Here is a 25761-nt window from a genome sequence, read left to right as displayed (position 1 = left end):
GCGGGGAGCCCTGCCCTGTGGAGTCCTCAGCCCGAGACCTTCCAAGTCCGGCCAGAGAGACCCCAGATGCCCTCATCCCGAGGGGCCCCCAAACCCCTTCAGCACCGAGGGGCGCGTCCGCTAACCCGGAGGACCCCACGTCTCCTGACCCCCAACGCTCAGACCCCCAAACAGCCTGGAACCCCCAGTTCCCCTCAGCTCGGGGCGCCCTTCCTGCAGCTCGCCCGCCCGGAAAGTCCAAACCTCCCCAAACGCAGAGACCCCGAATGCCGTCGGCCTGGAAACTGACTCAGTGGAGGGGACCCGGACGCCCCTCGTGAGACGCCCCAACCCCCCTCAGCCGCGGTGGCCTGACCCTCTCCCCCCGGGGACGCTGAGTGTCCTCCGCCCGGAAGACGCAGATCGAGTCCTGAGGGACCCCGAGCCTCTCAGCCCGAGAGACGGCGGTCTGCCTGCCGGACACTGCGCCTGCGCCTCGCGCGGGCTTCTCCGGACCCCCGGGGGCGCCTCCCGGCCCTTCCCCGGGAGAAGCGCGGTTCCTGCGCCGCCACAGGCCCGCCCGGCCGACGGGCCCCTCAGACGCCCGGGCTGCGGCCTCCGGAGCCCGCCCTGAGGCGGCGCGCGGAGGGAAGGGCGGGAACAAGTGGGGGGGTCCCTGCGGGCGCCCCCGCAGGCGGGTCTGCGGGCAGCTCGGCCCATCCAGCCCCGCTGTCCCCCTCTCCGGGCGCCCTGCCCTCGGGGAGAGAGGCCGGTACCGGGACGTGAAGAGGAACTCGGTCGCGCTCACCAGCCCAGGTAGCGCGTGCGCAGGCGCTGGGCCCCGGGGCCCTGGAGACCCGGCAGGCGCTGGGCTGGCCCCGGCTCAGGCGGCTCCGTGCGCCTGCAGCTCCCTCCCGCAGGGACACCGGGTCGCGGGGAGTTTGCTCCTTCAGTCAGAGCGGGGCCGGCGCCGACCGAGCAGCGCTCACGGCAACTCGCTGTTGCTGTGAGCAACTGTGGACTCTCCCGTCCCATCGGGCTTCCTGGGCTTGTCCCTCCCCCACGCTCTCTGCTTCAGGACAGAGGTTTTGTCTCTTCCCAGGTCTCAGGGCCCCGCGACCGGCTTTCCTGTGTCACCGCCGCAGGCAGGCGGCCCACCGAGCTCCAGGAGGAGGACGACCCTGAGGACTCCGATGAAGAACGGGCCCCGAGGCAGCACGGTGAGCGGCGGGAGGAGCCAGCGCTGCCCTCCCGGCTCGGACCTGGTGTGGGTCGGGCGGCATCTCAGGACGTCACCAGGGAGCAGGTTTGCTGGTGCAGCGAACGAGCAAGAGGCACAACAGTGTGTCGCACAGTGAGGGGCTGTTCCCGTCAACTTTCACGTGGGCAACGTAATCATATGTACTTATAGATGCATTAGTAAGCAGTGAATGTGTAAGAACATAAAGTGAGCGAGAAGTAACTAATTCAGAAGAGTCGTCATCGCAAGAGAGGGAGGCAGGGTCTGGCCGGTGAGGAGGGCCCCACACCTGGCCGCGCGGTGGCCCGCATGGAGACGGGACGGGCGGGGACAGTGTTCACCCTGGTGATGACGGGAGTGGGGGAGGGCCAGGGTCGGGAGGGGTTGACCTCCGTGTGGTTTCCTGATGTCGGCCCCCATGTTCCGTCCAGTATCGTGAGTGTTCGGAGGGTGGGGTCGGTCCACTTTCATGGGTCTGGGGTTGACACACAGCTGAAGACAAGATGTGATCTTCAACTTCACTGGAATTCTGTTTCTGGGGTCGACAGACTGTGGGTGCTGACCAGAGTCTAATGACTAAGGAAGGGCGTGGGTGGCCAGTATGTGCCCCGCGGGGAGGATACCAGAGAAAGGAGGCCGGGTGGTCGAGGTGCCCTCAGCCGGGACAAGGCCAGTTTGAATGAAGAAAACAGGACGGAGAAAGGGTTATGTTGAAGACATGGAGTTTCTGTGCAGTTACTTTTATTACATTTTTGTCAGGAGAGGCCAATTTATTTTTTAATAAATGTAATAGATGCTTTATGAACATAGGATGAAGCGTAGATGACACTTTCTGTATGTTTTTTATCATTCCAATGAAATTAGTGGATGGCCCCAAATAGAAGCCTAGGCCTTAATGATACCTCAGAAAACATTTTCCAATCATCCTGGGATTGTTCTTGGACTACTGTCATTCAGAATTCTTTGTCCCTACGAAGAATCGCCAGATTTTGGAAACATTTACCCACCAAAACACTGATTTCTCATCATCTTTCAGTGAAACCTTGGGTGGCCTTCAGAAGGGAACACAGTAAACACCAGAAGGTGAGTATTTCCCAAATCCTGTTGACAACAAAATTTTCCTCATAGATAAAAATGCAGGTAAATGTAGGAAACTGCAGAAAGTATCCTAGGGACTGATGCCTTCCTTTCCTGGTCTCTTCAACACACTGTCCGACATTATCATAATTTTTTTAAGATTTTGTCAATTTTTTAGAGTGAGGGGAATGGAGGGAGAAAGTGAGGGAGAGAAACATGTGCGAGACACGCTTATGCTGCCTATGCTGCCTCTCACATGCCACCAAGTGGGGACCTGGTCCACAACCCAGGCATGTGCCCTGACCAGGAATGGAACTGGTGACCTTTCAGTCTGCAGGCCAGTGCTCAATCCACTGAGCCACACCAGCCAGGGCTCATCATTACAGCAATAATAGTAACTACCATTTGTTTCATTCTCACAATGTTTCAGACTTTAAGAATTCTATGTGAATTAACTCAAACATTACAACAACCCTATGAGGTACATACTATCACCATTTATGATGAGGGAAGTGAGCTTTCAGAGATATAGAAATGTTTGAGTATATGTCTAAGATCTCAGTATCAGTGGTACTGCAATCCAACCCATAGTTGCTTCTCTAAACCACTTACAAACTCATTAAAACTTTTATAGTTTTACCCTGGCCACTGTGACTCAGTTGGGTGTCATCCTGCGCGGGGAAAGATTGCCAGTTTGATCCCTGATCAGGGCGCATGCCTGGGGTGTGGGCCAGGTTCCTGATTGGGGCATTTGCAAGAGGCAAGTAACCAATGTTTCTCTCCCTCTCTTCCTCCCTTCCTCTCTCTCAAGAAAATTAACAATCCTTTTTAAAAATTAGAAAAATAAACTTTCATAGTTTTCTAAAGTTTACATTGTCTTATCCATGTGTTATTACATCATTCATCTGACTGACGGTTTCAACCAAATTTCTTCTCTGCTATGCTGAAGTGAGAGATGCACTAAGGCCCGCCGACTAAGGAAAGCGTACATTGTGTAGTCAGTTTGTACAGTGAATGGTCCCAGGTGAAGAAAAATGTAAAATGTCCAGGATCACAGCCTCCCACTCTAATCAAAGAGCATCTCCCACCCCTGAGTAGCTTCAGGTTTGATGATTGAGAAACAACAAACAATAAAAAGACTTAAGGATTTGGTATAAGTTTCACACTCTTCCACAGAAACTCATCTGTCTGGAACTGATTTCAAATGCCGTTTCTTGTAAGGTGAAGTAACAGCTTCTCTCTCTGAGCTCCAAGGAGGCTGCTCTAATCCTGTTTAGAATCATTTGTTCAGCCTGACTACCTCTGCATTGAGAGCTCTTTGAGAGGCTGGTCCACACCTGAGTCTTCTGAGGTCACAGCCCCAGATCAGGGCCCCTGAGGGCCCCTGAATATTTGCTGAATGAATGATTTTACAGTTACAAATTAAACTAGAAGATGATTGATGAATGCTGCAGGTGATTTCTGTGAGATCTGAAATATGGAGAGAGCCGAGGGGTAAATTGAGAACAGGACTGTAATCGCACTTCACACTGTATTACACAATTCACAGAACACTTAGGTGAGCATTATTTAATTGCACATTTACTGTAACATTGAAAATTAGCATGTTATAGATCATGAAACTGAAGACAACTAGCTACTGATACAGCCTTATTCAAACAGGGTAAGTTGGTGGGAACCAGCTAATCTAAGTACAAAATTCTTTCCAAGATATTGCAGATTTTATCACCATCTTATTTATTGTGTAGATATGTTTCTGCCAACTATTTCTTTATTCTCTTCCCAATATCCTTCACTCTCAATATTATACAGACAGTTGAAAGAAAAGAGTCATAAGGCATGAGTTCTAATCTTGAATTCATTACCCACATTGGCCCTATCCCCTCTAATATTCATACTCCCTAGGTATTTTCAAGGGTTGAAATTTTAAAGACATGCATGTAAAATGTATCATAAGCCTTAAAAAATAAAATTATTTTTTATTTTTTTTTAAGATTTTATTTATTTATTTTTAGAGAGAGAAGGGAGGGAGGAAGAGAAAGAGAAACATTAATGTGTGGTTGTTGGGGGCCGTGGCCTGCAACCCAGGCATGTGCCCTGACTGGGAATTGAACCTGCGACACTTGGGTTCACAGCCCATGCTCAGTCCACTGAGCTACGCCAGCCAGGGCTTATATGTTATCTTTTAATATGTGACTCTTACATTGAAGGCAACATCCAGGGTGCCATTAGGCAATGAATATCATTAGAAGGAATTGTCAGGAACAGCAAATTTGATGACTGCAAGTGACTCAGAGAATACCCAGAAACCAGTGTCCCCTCCTGGAGAAGCATGTGCCTTTGGAAAGCCCATTTTTACCCTAGACAAAAATCGGGTAAGAGAAAGTAATTTGGAAACTTTAGTTCCTCTAAGTCCTATGAAAGGGCTGATAAGTATGACCTAGGTATGTGGGGCCGAATTTGGATGGGCCTGGATTTAACTTGGGCTAACCTGAGACTGAAGTTAGCACTGGAGCATTGGGCAAATCCTATAAATTCTCTGAGTTCCTAAATGCTAATAAATAAAGAGAAGATAAAGAAACATCGCTCATATATTGTTTGAAAATATTAAATTAAATTTAAAACAAGTAACACATGCAAGTTGTCCAATAAACCCATCTGTGATAACAGCAACCACATTTATTGGTGTTGTGTGCCTGGGCCTTTACTCAATGCCTAACACATAATGTGCATCCATAAATATTTTATTAATGATTGAAGATTGGCAAGTTAAACCTGGTAATGGGAAGATTTAGAAACTAAAATCGAATCAGTCATCTGTAGTTAGTGTGGAGTCTTCATCTTCTGAACCAATAGTTGACAGTAAAATACCACAGTATGCAAAAGGAGACAGGTGATAATTTGATGGGAGGAGATTGTGTTATCTGACAAAATGGGAACTAACACTCCAGACCCCACCAACCTCGCTCGCCTGTCCTTCTCCAACTCAGAACTCAGGAGAAAGGAGATGGACATGAAGTTGTACAGCCTACAAGAAAGAAAGGGCCATGTGTACCAAGAGGTCAACGATCCCCAGGACGATGACTACCTTTGTAAGTGACCCTCACTGAGAAGCATGTTATGATACAATAATTTCATCTAGTCCTTTGGTCCCCAAATCATTCCCTTCCTCTAGTGACCTGGAGTACAAGATTAAGTCTCAATGATGTCAGTGCTGGACTCCCTCTGAAGCTGTTTGTGTCCAGGAACATGTGCTGTACCTTCCCTAACCCGTGTTACTCTCGCCTCCAGATTGTGAGAAGTGTCAGAACTTCTTCATCGACAGCTGTGCTGTGCATGGGCCCCCTACATTTGTAAAGGACAGTGCAGTGGACAAGGGGCATCCCCACCGCTCAGCCCTCACCCTGCCCCCTGGGTTGAGAATCGGGCCATCGGGCATCCCTGAGGCTGGGCTTGGAGTGTGGAATGAGGCAGCTGACTTGCCAGTGGGTCTGCACTTTGGCCCTTATGAAGGACACATCACAGAAGATGGAGAGGCAGCCAAGAGCAGATACTCCTGGCTGGTGAGAACTCTTTACCTCTTCCACTGCCCTCTGGCTTCCCACATTCCTTCTGAGGCTTGGAGGGACCTCACCTCACCTATATTCTAGACATGGAGGGGATAATATGGTTAGCTCTGTGTACTGACTGGACTTTACATGAACACAGAGCTCCTGTTTAAGGATCAGAAGGTAAGTGGGAGCAAAGTGGTGCAGACACAAAAGAGAGGCTCCTCCCTTGTGGGGCTCCCGCTCTGATTCAACAGGTAGACTCAGATGTGTAGATGGTGACTAAGAAAATTATCATATGGTCACAACTGGCAGTTGAATCCCCATGCAGGCAGAAAGAGCTTTGATGACAGTAGAGTAAAATAATTCTTTTGACTATTACCTCCCCACCAAAAAAATAAAAGGTCTTTAACTTCTTTTCTGAAACACAGATCACCAAAGGGAGAAACTGCTATGAGTATGTGGATGGAAAGGACAGATCCTGGGCCAACTGGATGAGGTGAGGTCAACAGGTCTCTGGGTGTCAGAGGGGACTCTCATCCCCCACAAGCCCATATATCTTTCCCTCTCATCATGCCTCCCTCAGTGGTCTCCCTTCATCCTTTTTTCCTCTTTTTCTCCATGCAGTGTTCTTTCATTTCAGAGGACACTTAGGAAAAAAGTATAGCATGTGTCCTCAAAATATAAAGCTCATTGCTAGATACAATGTGGGCACTGGAAAGGACCTTGAAGAGCCTAGATTCACCAGGGACACTGGATTACACTTTACACTTTAATTTATCAAATGAACATTAAGCACTTACTATATTCCACTTTAGGTGAAGGAATACATTACTTACACAGATCACACAACCCATGTCCTTATGAAGGACTTCTCACAGACAGACATAAAACAATTGCTTTTAGAAACATTTAACTATAATTACCAAGAAATGCTCAGTGTCAAGAACCACTAACCAAGGGTGGCCTGAACCTGTGAAGGCAGCAAACCATCCCAGCCTCACTTCTAACTAGAGCTGAGCTCTGAGGCCTGCAGGGGAATGGTCATGGGCCTTTTTCCTGAAGAGCTCTCTTTTATCAGGGTTTCCTGAATGTGAATCAATTACTATTGTTCTGTTTTATTTTACCAAGACAAAAAGACCTCCACTTTTCTATGGTAACCTTGGGCAGGCAAGTAAATGGTACCCAAAATAAGGTGTAAGGGGGTTGGAGAAAGGCTTCTCAAGAGAAAAACATGTGGGCTGAGTACCGGAAAATTAGTGAGCTGATTTAGAAGCAGAGCCCTAGATCAAGCACCAGGTTCTGTGGTGTGAAACAACTTGATGTAGAGCTTGGAGAAGCCAGAGATCGCTGGATATGATGGGTGGAGGTTAACTCTAGAATTGGGTTTTAGAAAACGGTGTTAGGCAGGATTAGCACTGCAAGCAGGTCTTGGAGGTAGGAATTCACATGACATGGTGACGGACACTCAGACACTGAACAGAAGGTTCCCTGGGAGCATCAGGGGCAGTGGCCAACATCAGAGCCTGAGGGCCTTAAGAAGCTGGACATGGATGTCACAGGTACTGGGAACTCATCACTGTGGTTTTCTTTCCCTTCCTCTGCCTCAATCCCAGGTATGTGAACTGTGCCCGGGAAGATGAAGAGCAGAACCTGGTGGCCTTTCAATACCAAAGGCAGATTTTCTACCGAACCTGCCGGGTCATCAGGCCGGGCTGTGAGCTGCTGGTGTGGTTTGGGGACGAGTATGGCCAGGAGCTGGGCAGCAAGTGGGGCAGCAAGTGGAAGAGAGAGCTCGCAGCCAGGACAGGTGGGCACCACTGTTCTTCAAAACAGAAAGAAAAGAGAAATCTCCATAGAAATATTCATGATCCAACTCCCAAGTAGAGTAAAATCCACTCTAAAGTCAGTAAAGTTTCAACTCAGATGCTTCAGAAATTCACAATTCATTCATATGCCTTTGACTCTTAGGCAAAATTTTTATATTTTTTATCTTTAAAGTATTTCATGAACAAAATACAAAACTGCATATAGTACTGAAAGACAGAGAGGGAAAAAAATTTCAAGCACTAACCAGTTCTCTCAAAAAAAGGCAGTTTTTCTGACACTTTTATAGCTGTTTCTTCTTAATTTTCCTCCATACTTCTAAATAAAATGTTTTTTCTTTATAGGCATTCATTATTTTTTAAAGATTTTGCCCTGGCTGGTGTGGCTCAGAGGACTGATCGCCAGCCTGTGAACCAAAGTGCTGCCAGTTTGATTCCCAGTCTGGGCACATGCCTGGGTTTTGGACCAGGTCCCCAGTAGGGGGCATGTGAGAGGCAACCACAGAGTGATGTTTCTCTCCCTCTCCCTCCCTCCCTTCCCCCTTTTCTGAAAATAAATACATAAATCAAATATTTTAAACAAGATTTTATTTATTTTTACTGAGAGTGGAAAGGATGTAGAATAAAAAATCAATGTGCAAGAGAAACATTAATCGGTTATCTCTGGCACACCCCCAACTGGCCCACAGCGCTGGAGTGTTTCCTGACTGGGACTCGAACTTGTAACCTTTCAGTTTTTGGACAACACACAACCCACCAAGCCACACCATTCAGGCAGGACATGTTCCTTCACCATTTCAGTGAATTGTCAGGTGAGATCCTACTCTGTGGCACAGCATCCTGGGACCTGGAAATACAGATAAACATAAGGAGAGAATCACTGCTCTTGAGGAGCTGACCAATAAGGCAGGGAAACCCAGGCACACGTGCTTGCATGTGCGTTAACACCACACAGTGGTTAGTGCTTTGGAGAAAACTAATCCAGGCAAGTGTCTAGGGATCAGTGTGAGGGGACGTGTGGTGCGGCATGTGGTCCAGAAAGGGCTCCCTCAGGAGATAACATTTACAAAAATACCTGCAGGCAGAGGATCCCAGGCAGAGGGAGCAGCTAGTGCAGGGAAGAAAAGAGGTGGGGCGTTGAATTGGCTGAGGGTCACTCAGGTCTCGTCTCAGCATAGAGGGTAAGAACGGAGATCAGATAGATGCTCAGCAGCCTGGAAATGCAGTGCTGATGACCCGAGTTGAGACCCTGAGGACTTTCCTGAGTGAAAGTGTGCAGTCCTCAGCGTAGAGTGGTGTGTCTCTGTTCTGATCATGCTTTGTTAGTTTTTAGAAAATAAACTCCAGTGGGGACTCCCCTCAGACATTACTTCATCTCCAAGTGAGAGCACATGGTGGATTGGCCAGAGAGGAGCAGGAGTCAGGCGTGTAAGACATGTGGTTGGAGAAATATTTTGAAACAGGACTTCTTAGGACATTTGAAATGGACTAACACTGAATGAAATGAAGCATAAATATTTGGTGTGAGGTTTGAGGAATGACTTTTTTAAAGATTTTATTTATTTTTAGAGAGGAAGAGGAAGAAACACAGGGAAACATCAATGCATGGTTGCCTCTCACACGCCCCCTACTGGGGACCTGACCCACAACCCAGGCAGGTTCCCTGACTGGGAATCGAACCTGTGAGTCCTTGCTTTGCAGGCAGGCACTCAGTCCACTGAGCCACACAAGCAAGGGTGGGAAAGACATTTTATAGTTTTGAAAAACAAAGAGAAGCAATTCCTAGTTTTCTTCTTTAACATGACGTAGAGGATACCTGTAATTGGGAAGGTCACTGCAGTTCAGGGAGTGAAATTGCCTCTCCTGCTACTCGAAAGTCCTTAGTCTGAGCAATGTTAGCAAAGACTCTTGATGTGGGGTTTCTGGAGTTACGAAGAAAATGCACTGCATAAAAATGAAAAGGAAAATAGACTTCGAGTGGACACTTTGTGGGAGACAGAACTTGTGTTGTCACCACAATAAGGATTCATGGGGCATGTCTCTACCAGGAAACAAGTTGTGCGGCCCAGGCATTCTCATCAACATCTGCCCTGACCAAACCTTTCTCTTTCAGCAGAACCAAAGCCAGAGATCCACCCATGTCCCTCCTGCTCTCTGGCCTTCTCCAGTCAGAAATTCCTCAGCCAACACTTGAAAGTCAGTCATCCCTCTCAGATCCTCCCGGGAACATCTGCAAGAAAACACCTCCAAGCAGAGGAACCCTGTCCAGAGGATCAGAATCAGCAGCAGCAACATAGTAGTACACACAGCTGGAATGATAAAGCTGAAGGTCAAGATGTCAAAGAAAGGTCCAAACTTTTGCTTAAAAGGATCAATCAGAGGAGAATCTCAAGACCCTTTTTCCAACCTTCCAAAGAACAAATGACAAGTTCTAGTGAGCATGAGAGGATGATGGAGGAAGAACCTCGCAGAGGCCAGAAAGAGAGTCCAGAGGACACAGGCAAGTTATTTGTGAAAGCAAGAATGTCAAAAATTGTAACAATAGAGCACGGAGGGTGTTGGCAAGGCTTCAATGATGGGTCACATCTCTTCAGACACCAGACACACTCAGGGGAGAAGACCTATGTTTGTAGGGAGTGTGGGCGAGGCTTTACATGGAAGTCAAATCTCATCACACACCAGAGGACACACTCTGGGGAGAAGCCCTATGTTTGCAGGGAGTGCGGGCGAAGCTTTACAGGCAAGTCAGGTCTCATCAAACACCAGCGGAAACACTCTGGGGAGAAGCCCCATGTTTGCAGGGAGTGTGGGCGAGGCTTTATCTGGAAGTCACTTCTCCTCAGACACCAGAGGACACACTCTGGGGAGAAGCCCTTTGTTTGCAGGGAGTGTGGGCGAGGCTTTATAGACAAGTCACATTTCATCACACACCAGAGGACACACTCTGGGGAGAAGCCCTATGTTTGCAGGGAGTGTGGGCGAGGCTTTACAGACAAGTCAGTTCTCATAACACACAAGAGGACACACTCGGGAGAGTGGCCGTATGTTTGCAGGGAGTGTGGGCGAGGCTTTACATGGAAGTCAAATCTCATCACACACCAGAGGACACACTCAGGGGAGAAGCCCTACATTTGCAGGGAGTGCGGGCGAGGCTTTACAGGCAAGTCAGGTCTCATCACACACCAGAGGAAACACTCAGGGGAGAAGCCCTATGTTTGCAAGGAATGTGGGCGAGGCTTTACAGACAAGTCAAGTCTCATCACACACGAGAGGATACACTCTGGGGAGAAGCCCTATGTTTGCAGGGAGTGTGGGCGAGGCTTTACCCGGAAGTCAGGTCTCATCACACACCAGAGGACACACTCAGGGGAGAAGCCTTGTGTTTGCAGGGAGTGTGGGCGAGGCTTTACAGAGAAATCGAATCTCCTCAGACACAAAAAGACACACTCTGGGGAGAAGCCCTATATTTGCAGGAAGTGTGGGCAAGGCTTTATACGCAAGTCACATTTCATCAGACACCAGAGGACACACTCTGGGGAGAAGCCCTATGTTTGCAGGGAGTGTGGGCGAGGCTTTACAGACAAGTCAAGTCTCATCACACACGAGAGGATACACTCGGGGGAGAAGCCCTATATTTGCAGGGAGTGCGGGCGAGGCTTTACAGACAAGTCAAGTCTCATCACACACGAGAGGACACACTCGGGAGAGAAGCCCTATGTTTGCAGGGAGTGTGGGCGAGGCTTTACACGGAAGTCAAGTCTCCTCAGACACCAGAGGACACACTCTGGAGAGAAGCCCTATGTTTGCAGTGAGTGCAGGCGAGGCTTTACACAGAAGTCATATCTCATCATACACCAGAGCACACACTCGGGAGAGAAGCCCTACGTTTGCAGGGAATGTGGGCGAGGCTTTACACGGAAGTCACATCTCATCACACACCAGAGAACACACTCAGGGGAGAAACCCTATGTTTGCAGGGAGTGTGGGCGAGGCTTTACAGACAAGTCAACTCTCAGCACACACCAGAGGACACACTCAGGAGAGAAGCCCTATGTTTGCAGGGAGTGTGGGCGAGGCTTTACATGGAAGTCAAATCTTCTCAGACACCAGAGGACACACTCTGGGGAGAAGCCCTATGTTTGCAGGGAGTGTGGGCGAGGCTTTACAGACAAGTCAAGTCTCATCATACACGAGAGGATACACTCTGGGGAGAAGCCCTATGTTTGCAGGTAGAGTAGTGAGTCATTAGCATTAAGTTGCATATCAACAGCCATAGGAAGTCTACCGGGGCTTACACTCCCCAAGAGTATAATTAGTACAGAAATAACTGGTTAAACAAACCCTCCAGTTTCATGACAAGAGATGAGATGGACAACAGTGATATGGGAATGTGAGCACCAATCTCATTCTCCCCATCACTGAACCCAGAGGTTTCCTGAAGAGCCACAAAAACTCATACTCTCAGCCACAGGAATTGAACTCCTGCAAATGTAAATCTGGAGTCAGTCTGCTTTGTTTAGTGCCCAGAGAGAGGGATTTGAGACAGACTCACCAGAGAAGGGAATTCCCCAGACTCCTGGGAAGTGGGTCCTTTTTCTCCTAATCAGCTCCCTATCCTCCTCCCTTGGCTTCTCTTGGCTCTTCTAGTTTCCTACAACCTCTGGAGCCTCAGAGGTGAACAGCAGGAAGCAGTGTATGCTTGAGCACAGATGTGAGCCTGGCTCAGTCTGGGCACCTGGTCTTCCTCATTCCTTGCTGCCCCTTCAGGATCAGCATTTCCTGGTGCACAGCACACAGATTCCATGTCTGTCCATAGTGGGTGTGAGTCTGAACTCGGTCTTCTCCAGCTGTGTGATCTAAGGCAAGATTCTCAACTTCTCTCTGCCTGATTCCTAGTCTGTACAATGGAAATCGGAACTCCAGCCTTTCTGTGTGACATTCAAAGTTGAGTCAGCACAGATAGAATCTGGTAAGAGGATCGCTGAGATCACCAGTCCTGCTGAACAGCCTTCAGTGCCCATGTCTTCCGGGCCTTATTTCTGGGCAACGGAAGATAAGGACAGGGTAGGGAGCTGTAGCCAAATTCAGAGTTTGAACAGACCCCACTGCTTTCCCCACATAGACTCAGCTGCCCTGAGAAGGAGACCTGAGGTGGGGCATGTACTTCCCTCCAGGTCACCACCCTCCCACTGAACTGCACACCCTCAGAGCCTGCACTGCTGTGTTAGGTAGGATAGATGGTAAAGCCAAGGCAGGGAGGATGAAGAAGACATGGCTCACCCACTAACTCAGCAGTCCTGAGCCTGGCTCAATCCTGTTGCCAGAAGTTCCCAGATCCCAAGAAGCCCCATGCTAACACGTTCAGATTCTAGGTATCACTTCCAGTATCTGGCAAAGAAAGGCTTTCGAACTGTTTTTGTCCCAAGGCCTAGAAGATGGGAGGGGATCCACAGAACTCAAGGAAAGGACCCATAAAACAAATTTGGCTAATAGCTTTCCTCTGGCCACTGTCTGTTTTATGAGATGGTCCCTAGTGCTTACAGAAAGAGCCCATAGATGACTCGGGGTAACTGCCTAAACGTGAAATCTTCTGTCATGGGTCTATTTTCCAAGATGGCCAAATGGGGTCTTAAGTGAGATAAGGGTTCAGGCTAACAACCCCCACACATACCTGCGTTTGGGCAGTCACAGTCCCTGTGGAAGCTGACACCACTTTTACCCACCAATCAATACGTAACTTCTCCCCCACCCCAGCAACTACCGCTTTGTAAGTCCTCAGGGCAAAGGACCTGGTGCTCTTGCCTTTCACTCCCATCTCAGCAAGACCCATCCTCTTCCATGAGAACGTATCACTAACAAATCCTGCTTGCACGCTAACACACTTGCTGATCTGTAATCCTTTTCTGTGTTGGCAAGAAGAACCGAGTTTCTCCTGTGACAGGTGCACCCAATCTGCATATGGCATTCATGAAGCTCCCAACACAGCCGCTTCTGTGATGCACTTTCCTTGTACCTGGGCCCCACAGGGCTTCATACACCACTGACACCATCTCAAAATTATTACTTACTGTATCTTTAAACTTTTGTTTGTGAAGTGAAGTCTAATGGGATAATGGAGATGCATGATGTTCATTCCTGGCCACCCATTCCCAGATATTGTCCACAATGGCCTAGGAGCACAAAATTCCCATGATCCCAATGGTGGGAGTCCAGCGAGACTCAGGGTGAGAACAGGGTAAACATAAGCATAAGAAAGGGTGCTAACAGCTCCCAGAGGTCACACTTAGAACCAGAGCTGAGTTCAATACACAGAGATGGTGAACAATTAGTGAGGACCCCATCATACCCTCTCCTGCATGAGGGACACGACCTAAGCATGACCCACCCTGTTCCTGCTGGAGTGGGTTCACCAAACAGGGACACCCACCCCCACGACCTGGAATGATGACCTTTCTGTCCTCCTAGTGCCAGTCTTGTGAAGAAGAGTGTGAAATCCATACATAAACTATGTGGATTTCAATAATAAATATCCACTATTATGTTCTTTTATGCTTTTTAAAAGAAAGGTGTGTGTCTTTCTTGGGTTTCATTTCCCTTCCCTGTTTCTCTCCCGACCAGCACAACCCAGAAAGAACACCATAAACTCAATATTCTGTGGCTTTGCAGCATGGGCCATGGGAGAGGGGCAGAGTCCTGCTGTAATGCTGGAAGAGAGGCTGGCACTGAAATACAGTAGGGTGGGAACCCACAGACTGCCAGGTGATGGTCACAACCACCCCACCAGGACAGACCCTGGAGCTCTCCCAGAAGGCTTAGCGATCCAAGATGAATAAAGAGAGGTCTGTGCCCTCTCCCTCCCCTCCAGCAGCAAACCACATTCCCAGTGTAGCTGCCAGCCTCCAAGGTGTCCCCCAAGTCCACATGCTGTCACCCCTGCCCTTGTACACTCCCTCCTTCACACAACCAGGCTGATCTGTGTTGCAAAAATGGTGTGTGGCCCTCAAAGCTAAGTCGTAAACAGGCCCTTCTGTTTCAGCCTTGCTCACATAGTTCCCATGGTCTCAGACCACCTTGTGCAGGGAGCTGGGTGTTTACTTATATTACTTTAAAGCTACTGTGCATGTGGTCTCCCATGATCTTCCTTGACTGACCACCTGGGAAGGTGTTCCCGCAATGCTGATTTATTATACTGCTATTATAATGAAGATGATGAGGGGTCATGTAGCATCTTCTGCACAGATGCATTCAAGATTCACCATGATTCAGCACTTTTCCAGAAAGCTGGAACAACCGGTCTTAGAACAGGGTCTCTGTGCTGTATCAATGCCCTTCATCTCAGCTCTGGAGCACCTCCGGAGTTTTCTCCTGACTATCTCTGTCTCAAACCCAGGCATGTGCTGTGACTGGGAATGGAATTGGAGACCTTTTGCTTGGCAGGCGGACACCCAGCCCACTGAACCACACCAGTCAATACTCAAGCAACTGTGGCTCAGTGGGCTGGGTGTCCGCCTGCCAAGCAAAAGGTCTCTAGTTTCATGTGCCTTGACCAGGGATCAAACCTGCAAACTCATTAAAAAAAAAAAAACCAAAACCCTGTAGAGATATAAAAGACTTCGCATGAGCCTTCGCTGGTGTGGACCAGTGCAGTGAGCACCAGCTTGTGAACCGAATGGTCATGGTTGGGTTCCCAGTCAGGGCACACGACTGGGTTGTGGGCCAGGTTCTCAGTTTGGGGCATGTGACAGGCAACGGAGTGACATATCTCTTACACACATCTACACATTGATGTTTCTCTCCCTCTCTTTCTCCCTCCCCTCCCATCCCTTCTCTCTGAAAATAAATAAATAGAATCCTAAAAAAAAATAATAAACTTAACATGAGCAGCAAAGTTGGATTCAGCATTTAGGGATGATCCACTACACCCAACGTTTCCTTCTGGTCTGCACCAAGGTTTTTCCCAACGTGAACACCAGATGGCAGAAGAGAGGGGCACTGGGAACATTTTTTCAGTGATCATATTGTACTGTAAAGCAAGTTTCAACAAACTTCAAAAAATTGAAATTATGTAAAGCATATTGTTGGCACTAACTGCACTTAATCTAGAAATCAGTAACAAAAGGTTTCTAAAAAGTCCTTAGTTTTAAAACTGATGAAATGCACATCTAAATAACATCGGATTCCACATTCACAACTTTTGCTCACAACTTTTGCTCACTTTGCTCACAACTTTTCCTGCGGACCTGCACTGCGTTATTCCCAAGTTGAACACCAGATGGCAGCAGAGAAGCACACTGGTACTATGAAGCAAGTTACAACAAACTTCAAAGGACTGAAATTATATAAAGTAACGTTTCTTCCTCTCATTGTAGTTAATCTAGAATTCAGTAACAGAAGGTAACTGGAAAGTTCTTATATTTGGAAGTTATGAAATGCACTTCTAATTAACCACCAAATAAGCCTCTATTGCAGTCGGAAAGTAATTTGAACTGAAAGGCACTACGTACCACAAGCTACAGGGAAACGCGCCGTCTTCAGTGCACACAGCAGGAAATGACAAAAGCTGGCGCTCCGACGGCTCTGAACCCACACAAAGACCCCTGCGTAGTGAGTCCAGTCCAGAGAAAGTAGCAGAAAGGAAATGTGCACGTACACGTGTGTGGGAGGGATACACTCAAAGTGGTAGCAGTTAATGTTCCCTGGGGGAGGATTTTAATTAACTTCATTTTTCTGTATAGTTTCAGTAAGCCGCAACAAACAAGGCCATTTTCATTTTAGGAAAAAAGTACCACAGAAAAACGTGGAAGAGTTTTATAGAATTATAAATAATTCTATATAGAATATTTGTAACAATTGAATTATAATATTCTAGACTGTTGTGGGGACACCAGAAGCCTTTTCTTTACTCATCTAGCTGGGTCTCTTGACAGTCAACAGGGAAAAAATTCTGTTTAACCCAAAATGGCTCCTTTTGTTATTTGCTCTTCTTCGTGTACTTTGCAGCAGTTCTGACACAGGAAACTCCTAACCATTTGGTCTCTAACAGTGATGTGAGCCTGGGTCTGCATTTACAAACTACATTCTTTGGGACACGGAAGAAGCCTCCCAGGGTCTTTGCTTTGTCACTGGTAACGTTTCTTGTTTTTATAGCTTACAACACTTACCCCCAAAGTACCTAGACTTCAGACTCAGCGTTGCCTCCTGAGAGCCTGTGAAGCTGGCCCTGGCAATACTCACTGAACTGGGACCAGAAGTCATGCTCTCCCAAAGCTGGTCCGTGGTCTATGCGATGTGCTCACGAGAAGTGGTCCCACAGGAATGGCTCACTTACATGGAGACCTCACACTCGCACCCCACAAAGAGTCTGAGCACCCTTTTCAGCTCCTCACAGACCAGCTTAGGCTGCTCCCTGCCCCCACTCACTTCAAACACCCCTTCCCACAACCCCGCATCCACCCACCCCTCACCTAATTTTCCATGGGCTGGCCTTACCCTGGACATTTCATTTCCACCTGACAGTTGGTTTCACACTAAAGGCAGAGTGAGTGTGGGCCTACAGACAGGATCCCTAACCCTAAACCTCACCCTGACCCTGACCCTAACCTACCATTTACACACTTTCTTTGGATGAAGACCACCCTTTTGAGTGGCAGATGATGGTTCCATTCTTTGGCCCCACGATCTCTCCAGCTCCACATTATCGTGAAGTATCAACTGTTCATCCACCCTCAAAATTTGTCTTGGAAACAGAAACAGAATTTCCTTATGTTTCTGAAGAAAATCCCACATGGAAATGCTGTCAAGAATGGTGGTTGCTTTTTTTTCCAGCTTCACAAGTGTGGAACCCAAACACCAAAACAATGATTGTGACCATGCTGGTGAAAATGATTTTCCACAATTGATTTGGGTACTTTGAGTATGTGTCCTCTCTCCCACTTGGCCTCACGTGGCCTGTCCTCAGTGAACATCTGGACTTGGTGGCTCTGCACTGCACCTGGTCTGTGCGCCCCTGGGGCATCTTCACGTGAGAAACCTCCGCACAAAATGCTGCAAACCACTCCTGACATGTTCGATCTGTCACAACACCTTCTTGTACATGCCACAAATCTTTTCTTCTGTTGACTGGAATTTTCACCCTTCTTGAAATACCAAAAATATTACTTATGTTCACCCAACTTCAATATGAAAATGGCCACACAAACACTCAATAATTTTGATGACTTTTTAATTCACACTGATACATTTGTCATGGTACAGTATAACAAAATGGTTTCAAATGAGGTTAAAGACAAGTACGTGAACCACAGCCATGTGATGGGGGTGGGGAGATGGGGGATGAAGTCAGGGGTGGTGGGGGCCAAACCAACTTTTTGGCCAACCAGGCACAAAGCAGGCTTCACCCAGCATCGCAGCACTGAGATCATGTACAGTGTGTGTTTTGCTCTCATAGCACTTAAGCTGGAATTCACTGAAAGTGGGTGACTAAAATTCTGTTGTTTGGTGCTTATGAAATAGACTCATAAATAGCCTCCAAAATGAACCACTACTTGAGTTACAAAATAATGAGCTGAATAATTCTAAAAACACTACATTCCAAAATTCCAGGAAGAAATCTTCACCCTTAAATGCACATGTTAGAAACAGAAGTAGAAACGTACAAGTTTTGCTCCTGTACAGGGAACCTCCATCAGAAAATGAATGAAGTCCAGGCACAGTGGAGGAAATGAGTCCGCAGACATGTCTGGAGGGGCATGTATATAAAATGATAGATAGTACTTTTTTTACCTCTGGGTGGAAAATTTTGAATAAATTTTACTTTTCTCATTGTTTAAGGAAGCTGCAACAGACAAAGCCAATTGCAAACAATTTTCAAGCACACTTGGAACTTTTGAAAACCTGACTTTATTATGCTACAAAGCCAGTTCCCAAAAATTTCACATTAGACACACTTTTTCCTCCCTTCACCCTTAATCTGGAAACCAGTCACCAGGTACCAGAACAGTCCTTACATTTAGATGTTTTCAAATGCACCTAGTAATACCACTGCCATCAAAAGTCACTGATATTCCAATGGAAACAACACCTTTTCCCGCTGACCTGCACTAAGGTGTCATTCCCCAAAGTAGCCACGAGATGGCAGCAGAGATTGCACACACAGAACACATACCGTACTATGGGCCTGGCCACAAGGTTCCTTCGGTTTTCACTGTGAGATGCACTGGCAGGCACACTTTCCATTTTCCCCAACAACGTGACTAGACAGCATATTCACCGCTTTGTTCCACTGCCCTCTGCCATCTTTCAGGCTGCTTCACCATTCCATCTTCCCACAACATTTTACATTTTGGAGCAGAGACATCTCCCAGGTGCCATTCCACAGAATGGAAATTTTTCTCCATTAGGAGAACTTTGGAAAGGCTGAAATCAATGGCAATCCAAAGGGGTGGGTGGGTGAGTGCTGCGGGTGAATCGGAACAGCCAGGCTGCAACCGTTTTCTCCTGGTCACTGCAGAGAAACGTGTGCTCTCGCCTTATCCTCTCTGAAGATCACGTGTCTTCTGCTGACAAATTCAGGACTCCTTCCCTCAGGTGGTGCTTTCCATTGGTCTGATGCAGAGCAGTGCTTGTTAGAGGTAACGGCCTGGTTTCTGGTGAGGAGCTCCTACTACAGGACTCCCTAATGACCCCACCACATACACAGCATGGCCTTCTTTGGGTGCAGACCGCCCTTTGGAGTGGTTGGTGGTGGTTCCCTCCCTGTGCCCACAGTCTCTCCTGTTCCACATTAGTGTCAAATATCAACAGTTCATCCCCTCCCCCAATTTGTCTTGGAGTTGGAAGGTTTTCCTTACTTTTCAATAGAGAATTCATTTGGAAATGTGGTTAAGAAGGGTTCCCTCCTCCTCCCTGCTTAACTTCTGTGGGACCCAAACATCAAAGCAATTAACATAACTGTGCCATTGCAGATGATTTTCGATGCTATTGATTGGGATACTTTGAGTATGTCACCTGCTCCCACGTGCCATAACGTGGTCTGTCCTCAGTTAACATCTGGACTGGATGGCTCTGCACTGCAACTTGTCCCTATGACCCAGGGGGCAACTGCACATGAGAAGTCTGCAGCATGAAACTTCGCAATCCACTTCTGACACGTCTGGTCAGTTACAGCACCTCCTCCACACACACCACAGACCTTTTTGTCCATTTCAGTTGTGTTTTCACTTTTCTTGAAATGACAAAGCCTAATGTGCCAATAATGTCGCTATGTTCATCCTTCTTTAATACGACAATGTCCACACAAATATTCATGAGTTCTGGTCAGATTTTTAATGCATGCTGAGACGACAGCTGTCACAGTGAAGTCCATAAAAAAGGTTTCAAATGAAGTTAAAGACAAGTCATGGCATCAACCACAACCACAACCCTCTAACCCTAACCCTGAACCATGCCACACACCAGACACTGGACTGCGTGGTTGTCCAAAGCCTGTCCCTGACTCCAGATGCCTGGCTCTGGACATCATACCACAGAGAACAGTCTGTCCTCCTATTTAAACCTGTAAGCCCTTGGAATGTAAACATCTAATGTCTAAAAATATAAAGCAGGTTTCTGTATTAGCAAGAAAGAGCCCATAATTCGAGTTTGGTTAATTGCCCATACACTTGAGGACTCATATTGACATTGAATTTAACACATTGATCATTTGTTGACAGACACCAGAGCCAAACTCAGGACCTTGTACACAGACCCTTGAATCCAAAACCTGCACCCTGGAGCAAACCAAAACCAAAACCAGGACTCCAGGCCCAAAGCCCCAAACCCAAAGCCATGTGCCCACACCCGAGCCAGACCATGCAGTCTGAAGGCCAAACACCAGATGCCAGGGACTGACACCGGACCCTTAAAACCAGATTCCATACACCAGAACCAAAATCTTCATCTGCACGTGGACCTCACAGACGAACCCAGGACACAAAGTCACATCCTAAGAGGTGCAAGACTGCAGACACACAACCGAATACATTTTGACTCTGAAGCACAGGCCCTGGACACAGGACGCAGATCTATAATAACCAGGATGCCATGGCCAGAATTTTAAGCTGGAGCCAGATGCTGGGGCCCCACTGCCAGAGGCCAGAAGCAGAAATTGAATTGGATCCTCCCATTGTAATAAACCTGTGATTCAATAAGATAAAACTCAAGTCTCCCTAAATGCAAACTTCCACATTTTACCAAACCTAGCAACAAAGAAAGAATGAACAAAAAGAATGTTGACTTTGGAGGGCAGATGTCCATGATCTCTCAGCTGCAACAGGCTCAGGAGTTAGCACTGTCTCACCATTCATTCCACACCGCCATCTTTTCCAAACTGTGGGGGACTAAAAAGGGATTATTTTCCACAAACCTTGTTGGCTCTAACACCTGGGATAATAATCAAAATATCAGAATTGGATCAATACGAGACATTCAACATTTAGTATGGGCACGAGCATGAACAAATACCAGGCAGGACAGGACATCAATGCAGAAAGGACAGCGGCACAGCTGACGTATTGACTCGGCTGAGGCATCGACGCAGACGGTACAGAAGTGCGGCTGGGACACCAGGGGAACCTGGACTTCAGCAAAGATAGGAGAGGGGCACAGCTGAGACATCTGGTCAGCCAGGACATCAAGGCAGAGGGGACCTGGACACAATCATGATTTCGGCAAGGCTGGGACATCAGTGTGTCGGGGACAAGGGAGGGACACCGATGCTGCCAGGATGCTGACACACACTGGACATTGGACCACAGAGACATGGACACAGCTGAGACAGGAACACAGGTCTGGCCCAGGAGAGGCGCCTGGGTACCTGATGTAAAGACACCACTGTTGTACGTGGGGGAGAAGGAAAAATGAACTACGAAGTCCATTTATATGAAAGTAATAACATCCACGACTAAGTGCCACTCCATTCCACATTCGTAGATCATTCACTGCAGCTGACAGCCTTTCCTGCTGGCCTGCACCAAGGTGTCCTTCCCAAGATGCACTTGAGACGAGAAGAGAGCCACACTTAGAACATTTTCCTAAGTGACCATAATGAGCCATAAAGTAAGATTTTAAAAATTACAAAGAACTAAAATTATATAGAATATAATTCTTACTCTAATTTCTGTGAGTTTATAAATCAGGAACAAATGGTAATTAATAGGTCCTTACATTGAAAAGTTATGAAACACACTTCTAAATACCACTCCAATCCACAGTCGCTGATATTCAACTAGAATAACCATTTTTCCTGTGGACCTCCACTAAGGTGTCATTCCCCCAAATCTCCACGAGATGGCAGCAGAGATACACACTTGGAACATTTTCAAACCTGACCGTATTTAGTTATAAAGCACGTTTCATTACACTTAACAGCTTGAAACTGCATAAAGTATGTTTCTTGCTCTCATTACAGTTAATCTAGAAACTAGTAGCAAAAGATAACTAGAAAGTTCTTATATGCAGAAGTCATGAATACACTTCTAAATAATCCTCCAAATAAATCACATTTAGAAAATACCTCAAACTGAGTGATAATAAAAATGCTACATACCAAAACCAACAGCAAACTGCATAATCTTAAGTAGTGCATGCACTGGGAAAAGAGAAAACCTGAGGATTCACAAGGCTTGCACCCATGTGAAGGGCCTGCTGCAGTAGAATCCAGAAAGAGCACCACAGAATAAAGGCAATGTTCACTTACCGATGCCTGAAGAGGTAGATACTTATGACTAGAACAGTTCTTACTGTTTGGAGTAGGATTTCACATCGATTTAATTCTCCTGTGTTGTCCCACCCAGGCCGCTCAAGGTCGCTGGGGCAGGGACCTGCCCTGACCGCGGTGGAACTCAAGGATCTGCCCTGGTCCACCCTGACCCAGCGCCTCTCTGATGAGAGCTGTGGAACTTCCTAGTGCCTTCTAGAAGGCAGTGCCTGGCTACCTCTGCTATGAGCACATCTGGACTGCAGGGTCGATGTCAACAAGTTGTCCTCTGACTTTTCAACTAAGAGAAAAAGCACAGAAAAGCTTTCCCATTGGGGCAGCTCACACCAGGTGGCGTCCCAGTGCCAGCTGAGGGGCCTTGAGCAGGGGCACCTGGCATCTGCAGGACGCTGGCCATGACGCGGTGCGTTTGCGCCGTGAATGAGGACGAGGTCGCCCCTGCCCTGGGGTCTCCTTGAAGTGCACCCTGGAAACAGGCGAGGCCCCCACCAGGAAGGTCAGGGCGAGCCCCCAGCTGGAGGGGAGGACGGTGTAGCTGCCCCCATCTGCCACGCCCACTCCCTAGGGAGCAAGAAAGTGGGTTCTCTGCCCTTCACTAGGAAGTTCACCTAAAATCAGGAATCTGTTTGCGTTTCAGCCCCCCAACTTTGGCTGGATTAACAGCAGCTGCATCTAAAACGTGTCTGCCTTCAGTTCTCTCTGAGGTCTTTTAGATATTCAGTATTGCTGTTACCACTCTGGTTTCTGAAAGTAGTTATTACCATGTTGCGTTTAATTAGGCCCAGCCTGGCGATTCAGGCTACACAGGGGCTCAGCTGTGGGCTCAGGTGTGGACTCTGGTGCAGGCTGTGCAGCGAGTCCCAGGCGTGCCCTCCACGCTGTATGTCAGCAACCTCACTGAACTTACAAACGATGTTGGCACGCTCCCCAGGGAAGGCAGCACAGGAGGAGGGTGGGGGCCAGGTCTGGCCAGGGGCCTCTGAGCCTTGTCCCCATCCTGTGCAGAGTTTCCTGCCCCTGAGATTTGGGGGCAGAGAGGGCGGAACCTCCTTTTCTCTGATCCAGATCCCCAGCCCCTCCAGCCTGGAGGACCAAACTCCTCTGCAGGAGAAACAAGAAAGGACTCAAGGAGCAAGTGCCACCAGGCAGCAGCCCCAGTGGCTGCACAGGACACTTACTTTGGTGTCCCTCAGAGACCCTCGTGGGGGACAGGTGCAGGTGGAATGTCTGCAGACAGGAACCCGGGGTCATGTGCACTGGGCCGTCCAAGGTCGCAGTGACAGCGCATGTCACAGCCCAGGGGGCCAGGCTCAGGGAGGCCACGCACCTCATCTGTGGTCCCAGCTCTTCAGAGAAGGGAGGAAGGCCCCATGGCCAGGGTCTATGGTCGACCAGATGTCTCATCTAGAAAGTCAGTCTTTCTACAGGGACATGAGCTCCCAGAGACCACCAGACCCCAAAGCAAACCTGGGGCAGCAGGGTGGAAGGCAGGAGCACTGAGCTTATCGCCCTGGAGTCGGGGAGCCCAGGCGAGGGTGGCGTCTGCATTCGCCAGCCCCCATGGAGCTCCGAGCAGAAGCCACGTGTGCTGACCCAGTGAAAGAAACTCGGTGGCACGCCCCTGCATCGAAACCCAGGGGGCAGGGTCTGCCAGCAGATGCACTCTGACCTGTGGCTACCAGGCAACGACGCTGCAGCTGGGGGCCAGTCTGCAGGACCGGGACAGGAAGCTGACAGGCCTCCTGCTGGCGGCAGGCCAGGGGCAGCCCTGAGCTGAACGGCGGTGCGCCCTGCCCGGCCCCACCGCAGGTGTCCCGCCGCGGTTTAAGGCTCACGGGAGGCACCCCCTCCCAGGCCGGGGTCTCCCAACACTGTGGGCTGGCTCTGGAAGGAAGGTCGTTCCCTGCTGCTCCCACCGCTGCTTCTCTGTCCCCAAAGCCAGCGGTGACTCCTGGGGGGCTGTGTGCAGGGACGGCTGCTGTCCCCAAGGAGGGCGGGGCGCGGGGCATCCCAGGGAGGTCGAGGGTGCGAGGAAGGTGCCCTGCTCGGAGCACAGTTCCCGCCTCCCCGCACGCCGGCTGGGAGCCTGCAGTCCCCGACGACAGGTCCGCAGGGAGGAAGCGGGTGGCTCCCACAGCCGTGGTGCAGCTGCATCTGTGTCTGGAGAGCCTGCCCACACCTCCCGGCCTTCGGCAGAGACCCCCTGGCACCCAGGGCCGGCGTCTTAGTGCCCGCACCGCCTGCGCCATCCCCAGGAGCCAGTGAGTGACCCTAAGACACCCCACCGCCCACCACTGCAGCCCGTCGTGGCAGCCTCCAGGTAAGTCTTTGCCGGCTTCCAGGTGCCGAGAGCTGGGCACAGCCGGTGGGGAAGGGCAGCGACTCCCCAAAGCCGAGGGCTCCTCTCCCAGGTGCGAGGGGCAGGCCAGCCCTGGGCTGCAGGTAGACAGCTTCCTCCGCACATCTCGTGTGCGCGGCGGGTGCTGGAGAAACGCTGCGCTCAGTTCTGTGTCTGGTCTGCAGGTCTGGGGTGGCGCCGCCTTTCCCTGTGTCTCCATCTCCCCAGGAACAACCCCACCCCCGCCCCGGCCACCCCCAGCCCCTGGTCCCACCGCGCCGCCCTCTCCCCGATAACCCTAACCGTCTGGGCACTGTCTCCGCAGAACTCGGGGACCACGTCCCAGGGGGGCAGGGAGACGCTGAGGTAGGGCCCCCAGGAGGCGGCCACAGGGGCAGACCGAGCACAGGGCGGCGGGTTGCATGGGGCCCAGCGGGCGGAGCGCTGGCAGCAGGAGCGGCAGGGCCAGTCTGCAGCTCTCCTCAAACACTGGACTCTGACTGCCTTGTTCCGTTTGGGCGTCACAGGTTAATTTCTTAGGTGCCAGAGGGTGGTCCTGGCCCATGGGCGGGACTTGGGAAGCTCGGGAGACGGAAGAGTTAAAGAGTCCACGGAGGGGCCAAACGGGTTCCCCCGCGTTTCCCCCTCAGCGCAGGTTTTCAGATTGCACGAGGAACAGGCGCTCAACGTGAAAACTCCGAGACAGGCTGAACAACAAGCAAAGGGCTCCTGCCCACCTTGCTGTCTCCCAGGAGCATGACTGACGCACTGTTTGCAGACCGTTGCTGCAGAAAGCCCTCACAAACCCGTTAAAGTCAAGGTGGGTGGGTGCGCGCTGCTTTTCCACAAAACCCCAGCCTGGGGGCGGTTTGGGGATTAGCCACCGAGAGAAGGCGTTGCTAGCCCCGTCGTCGGTACCGGAGTCTCACAGGGAGGGAGCAGGGCACGGGAGGCCCTCTGGGCTGCCCTCTCCACTTCTGGACGAGGAGCGAGGGACG

At 49.3% G+C, this 25761-nt stretch overlaps 2 protein-coding genes across 2 annotated transcripts in view; both read left to right on the top strand.

Annotated features, from left to right (window-relative positions):
* The window catches only part of LOC123823342 (histone-lysine N-methyltransferase PRDM9-like), a 29112-nt gene extending 27454 nt beyond the window's left edge, over positions 1 to 1658 (top strand). The window contains exons 6-8 of the mRNA XM_045845927.1: positions 532 to 795; positions 1125 to 1199; positions 1651 to 1658. Coding sequence (XP_045701883.1) covers positions 532 to 795; positions 1125 to 1199; positions 1651 to 1658 — 347 coding nt within the window. The remainder of the gene's footprint in view (positions 1 to 531; positions 796 to 1124; positions 1200 to 1650) is intronic.
* Positions 587 to 25133, top strand: LOC123823341 (histone-lysine N-methyltransferase PRDM9-like). Its single transcript, XM_045845926.1, has 12 exons — positions 587 to 795; positions 1082 to 1199; positions 2177 to 2302; positions 4507 to 4671; positions 5287 to 5388; positions 5588 to 5859; positions 6276 to 6343; positions 7461 to 7654; positions 8016 to 8070; positions 24531 to 24686; positions 24768 to 24836; positions 24992 to 25133. The coding sequence occupies exons 4-12, from the start codon at positions 4629 to 4631 to the stop codon at positions 25131 to 25133; spliced, it is 1101 nt and encodes a 366-aa protein (XP_045701882.1). The 5' UTR covers positions 587 to 795; positions 1082 to 1199; positions 2177 to 2302; positions 4507 to 4628.
* The last annotated feature ends 628 nt before the right edge of the window (positions 25134 to 25761 follow it).

This window comes from Phyllostomus hastatus, unplaced genomic scaffold, assembly GCF_019186645.2.
Source record: "Phyllostomus hastatus isolate PE091 unplaced genomic scaffold, TTU_PhHast_1.1 phas_contig_495, whole genome shotgun sequence".
In the NCBI taxonomy this organism is placed as follows: Eukaryota; Metazoa; Chordata; class Mammalia; order Chiroptera; family Phyllostomidae; genus Phyllostomus; species Phyllostomus hastatus.
This window is presented reverse-complemented; position numbering and strand designations above follow the sequence as displayed.

Coding starts and splice junctions, on each gene's coding strand:
- LOC123823341 (XM_045845926.1), top strand. CDS start 4,629: ATGTGCCTTTGGAAAGCCCATTTTTACCCTAGACAAAAATCGG. Junction 4,672..5,286: donor TTACCCTAGACAAAAATCGG/GTAAGAGAAAGT, acceptor TCTCCAACTCAG/AACTCAGGAGAAAGGAGATG. Junction 5,389..5,587: donor CCAGGACGATGACTACCTTT/GTAAGTGACCCT, acceptor TCTCGCCTCCAG/ATTGTGAGAAGTGTCAGAAC.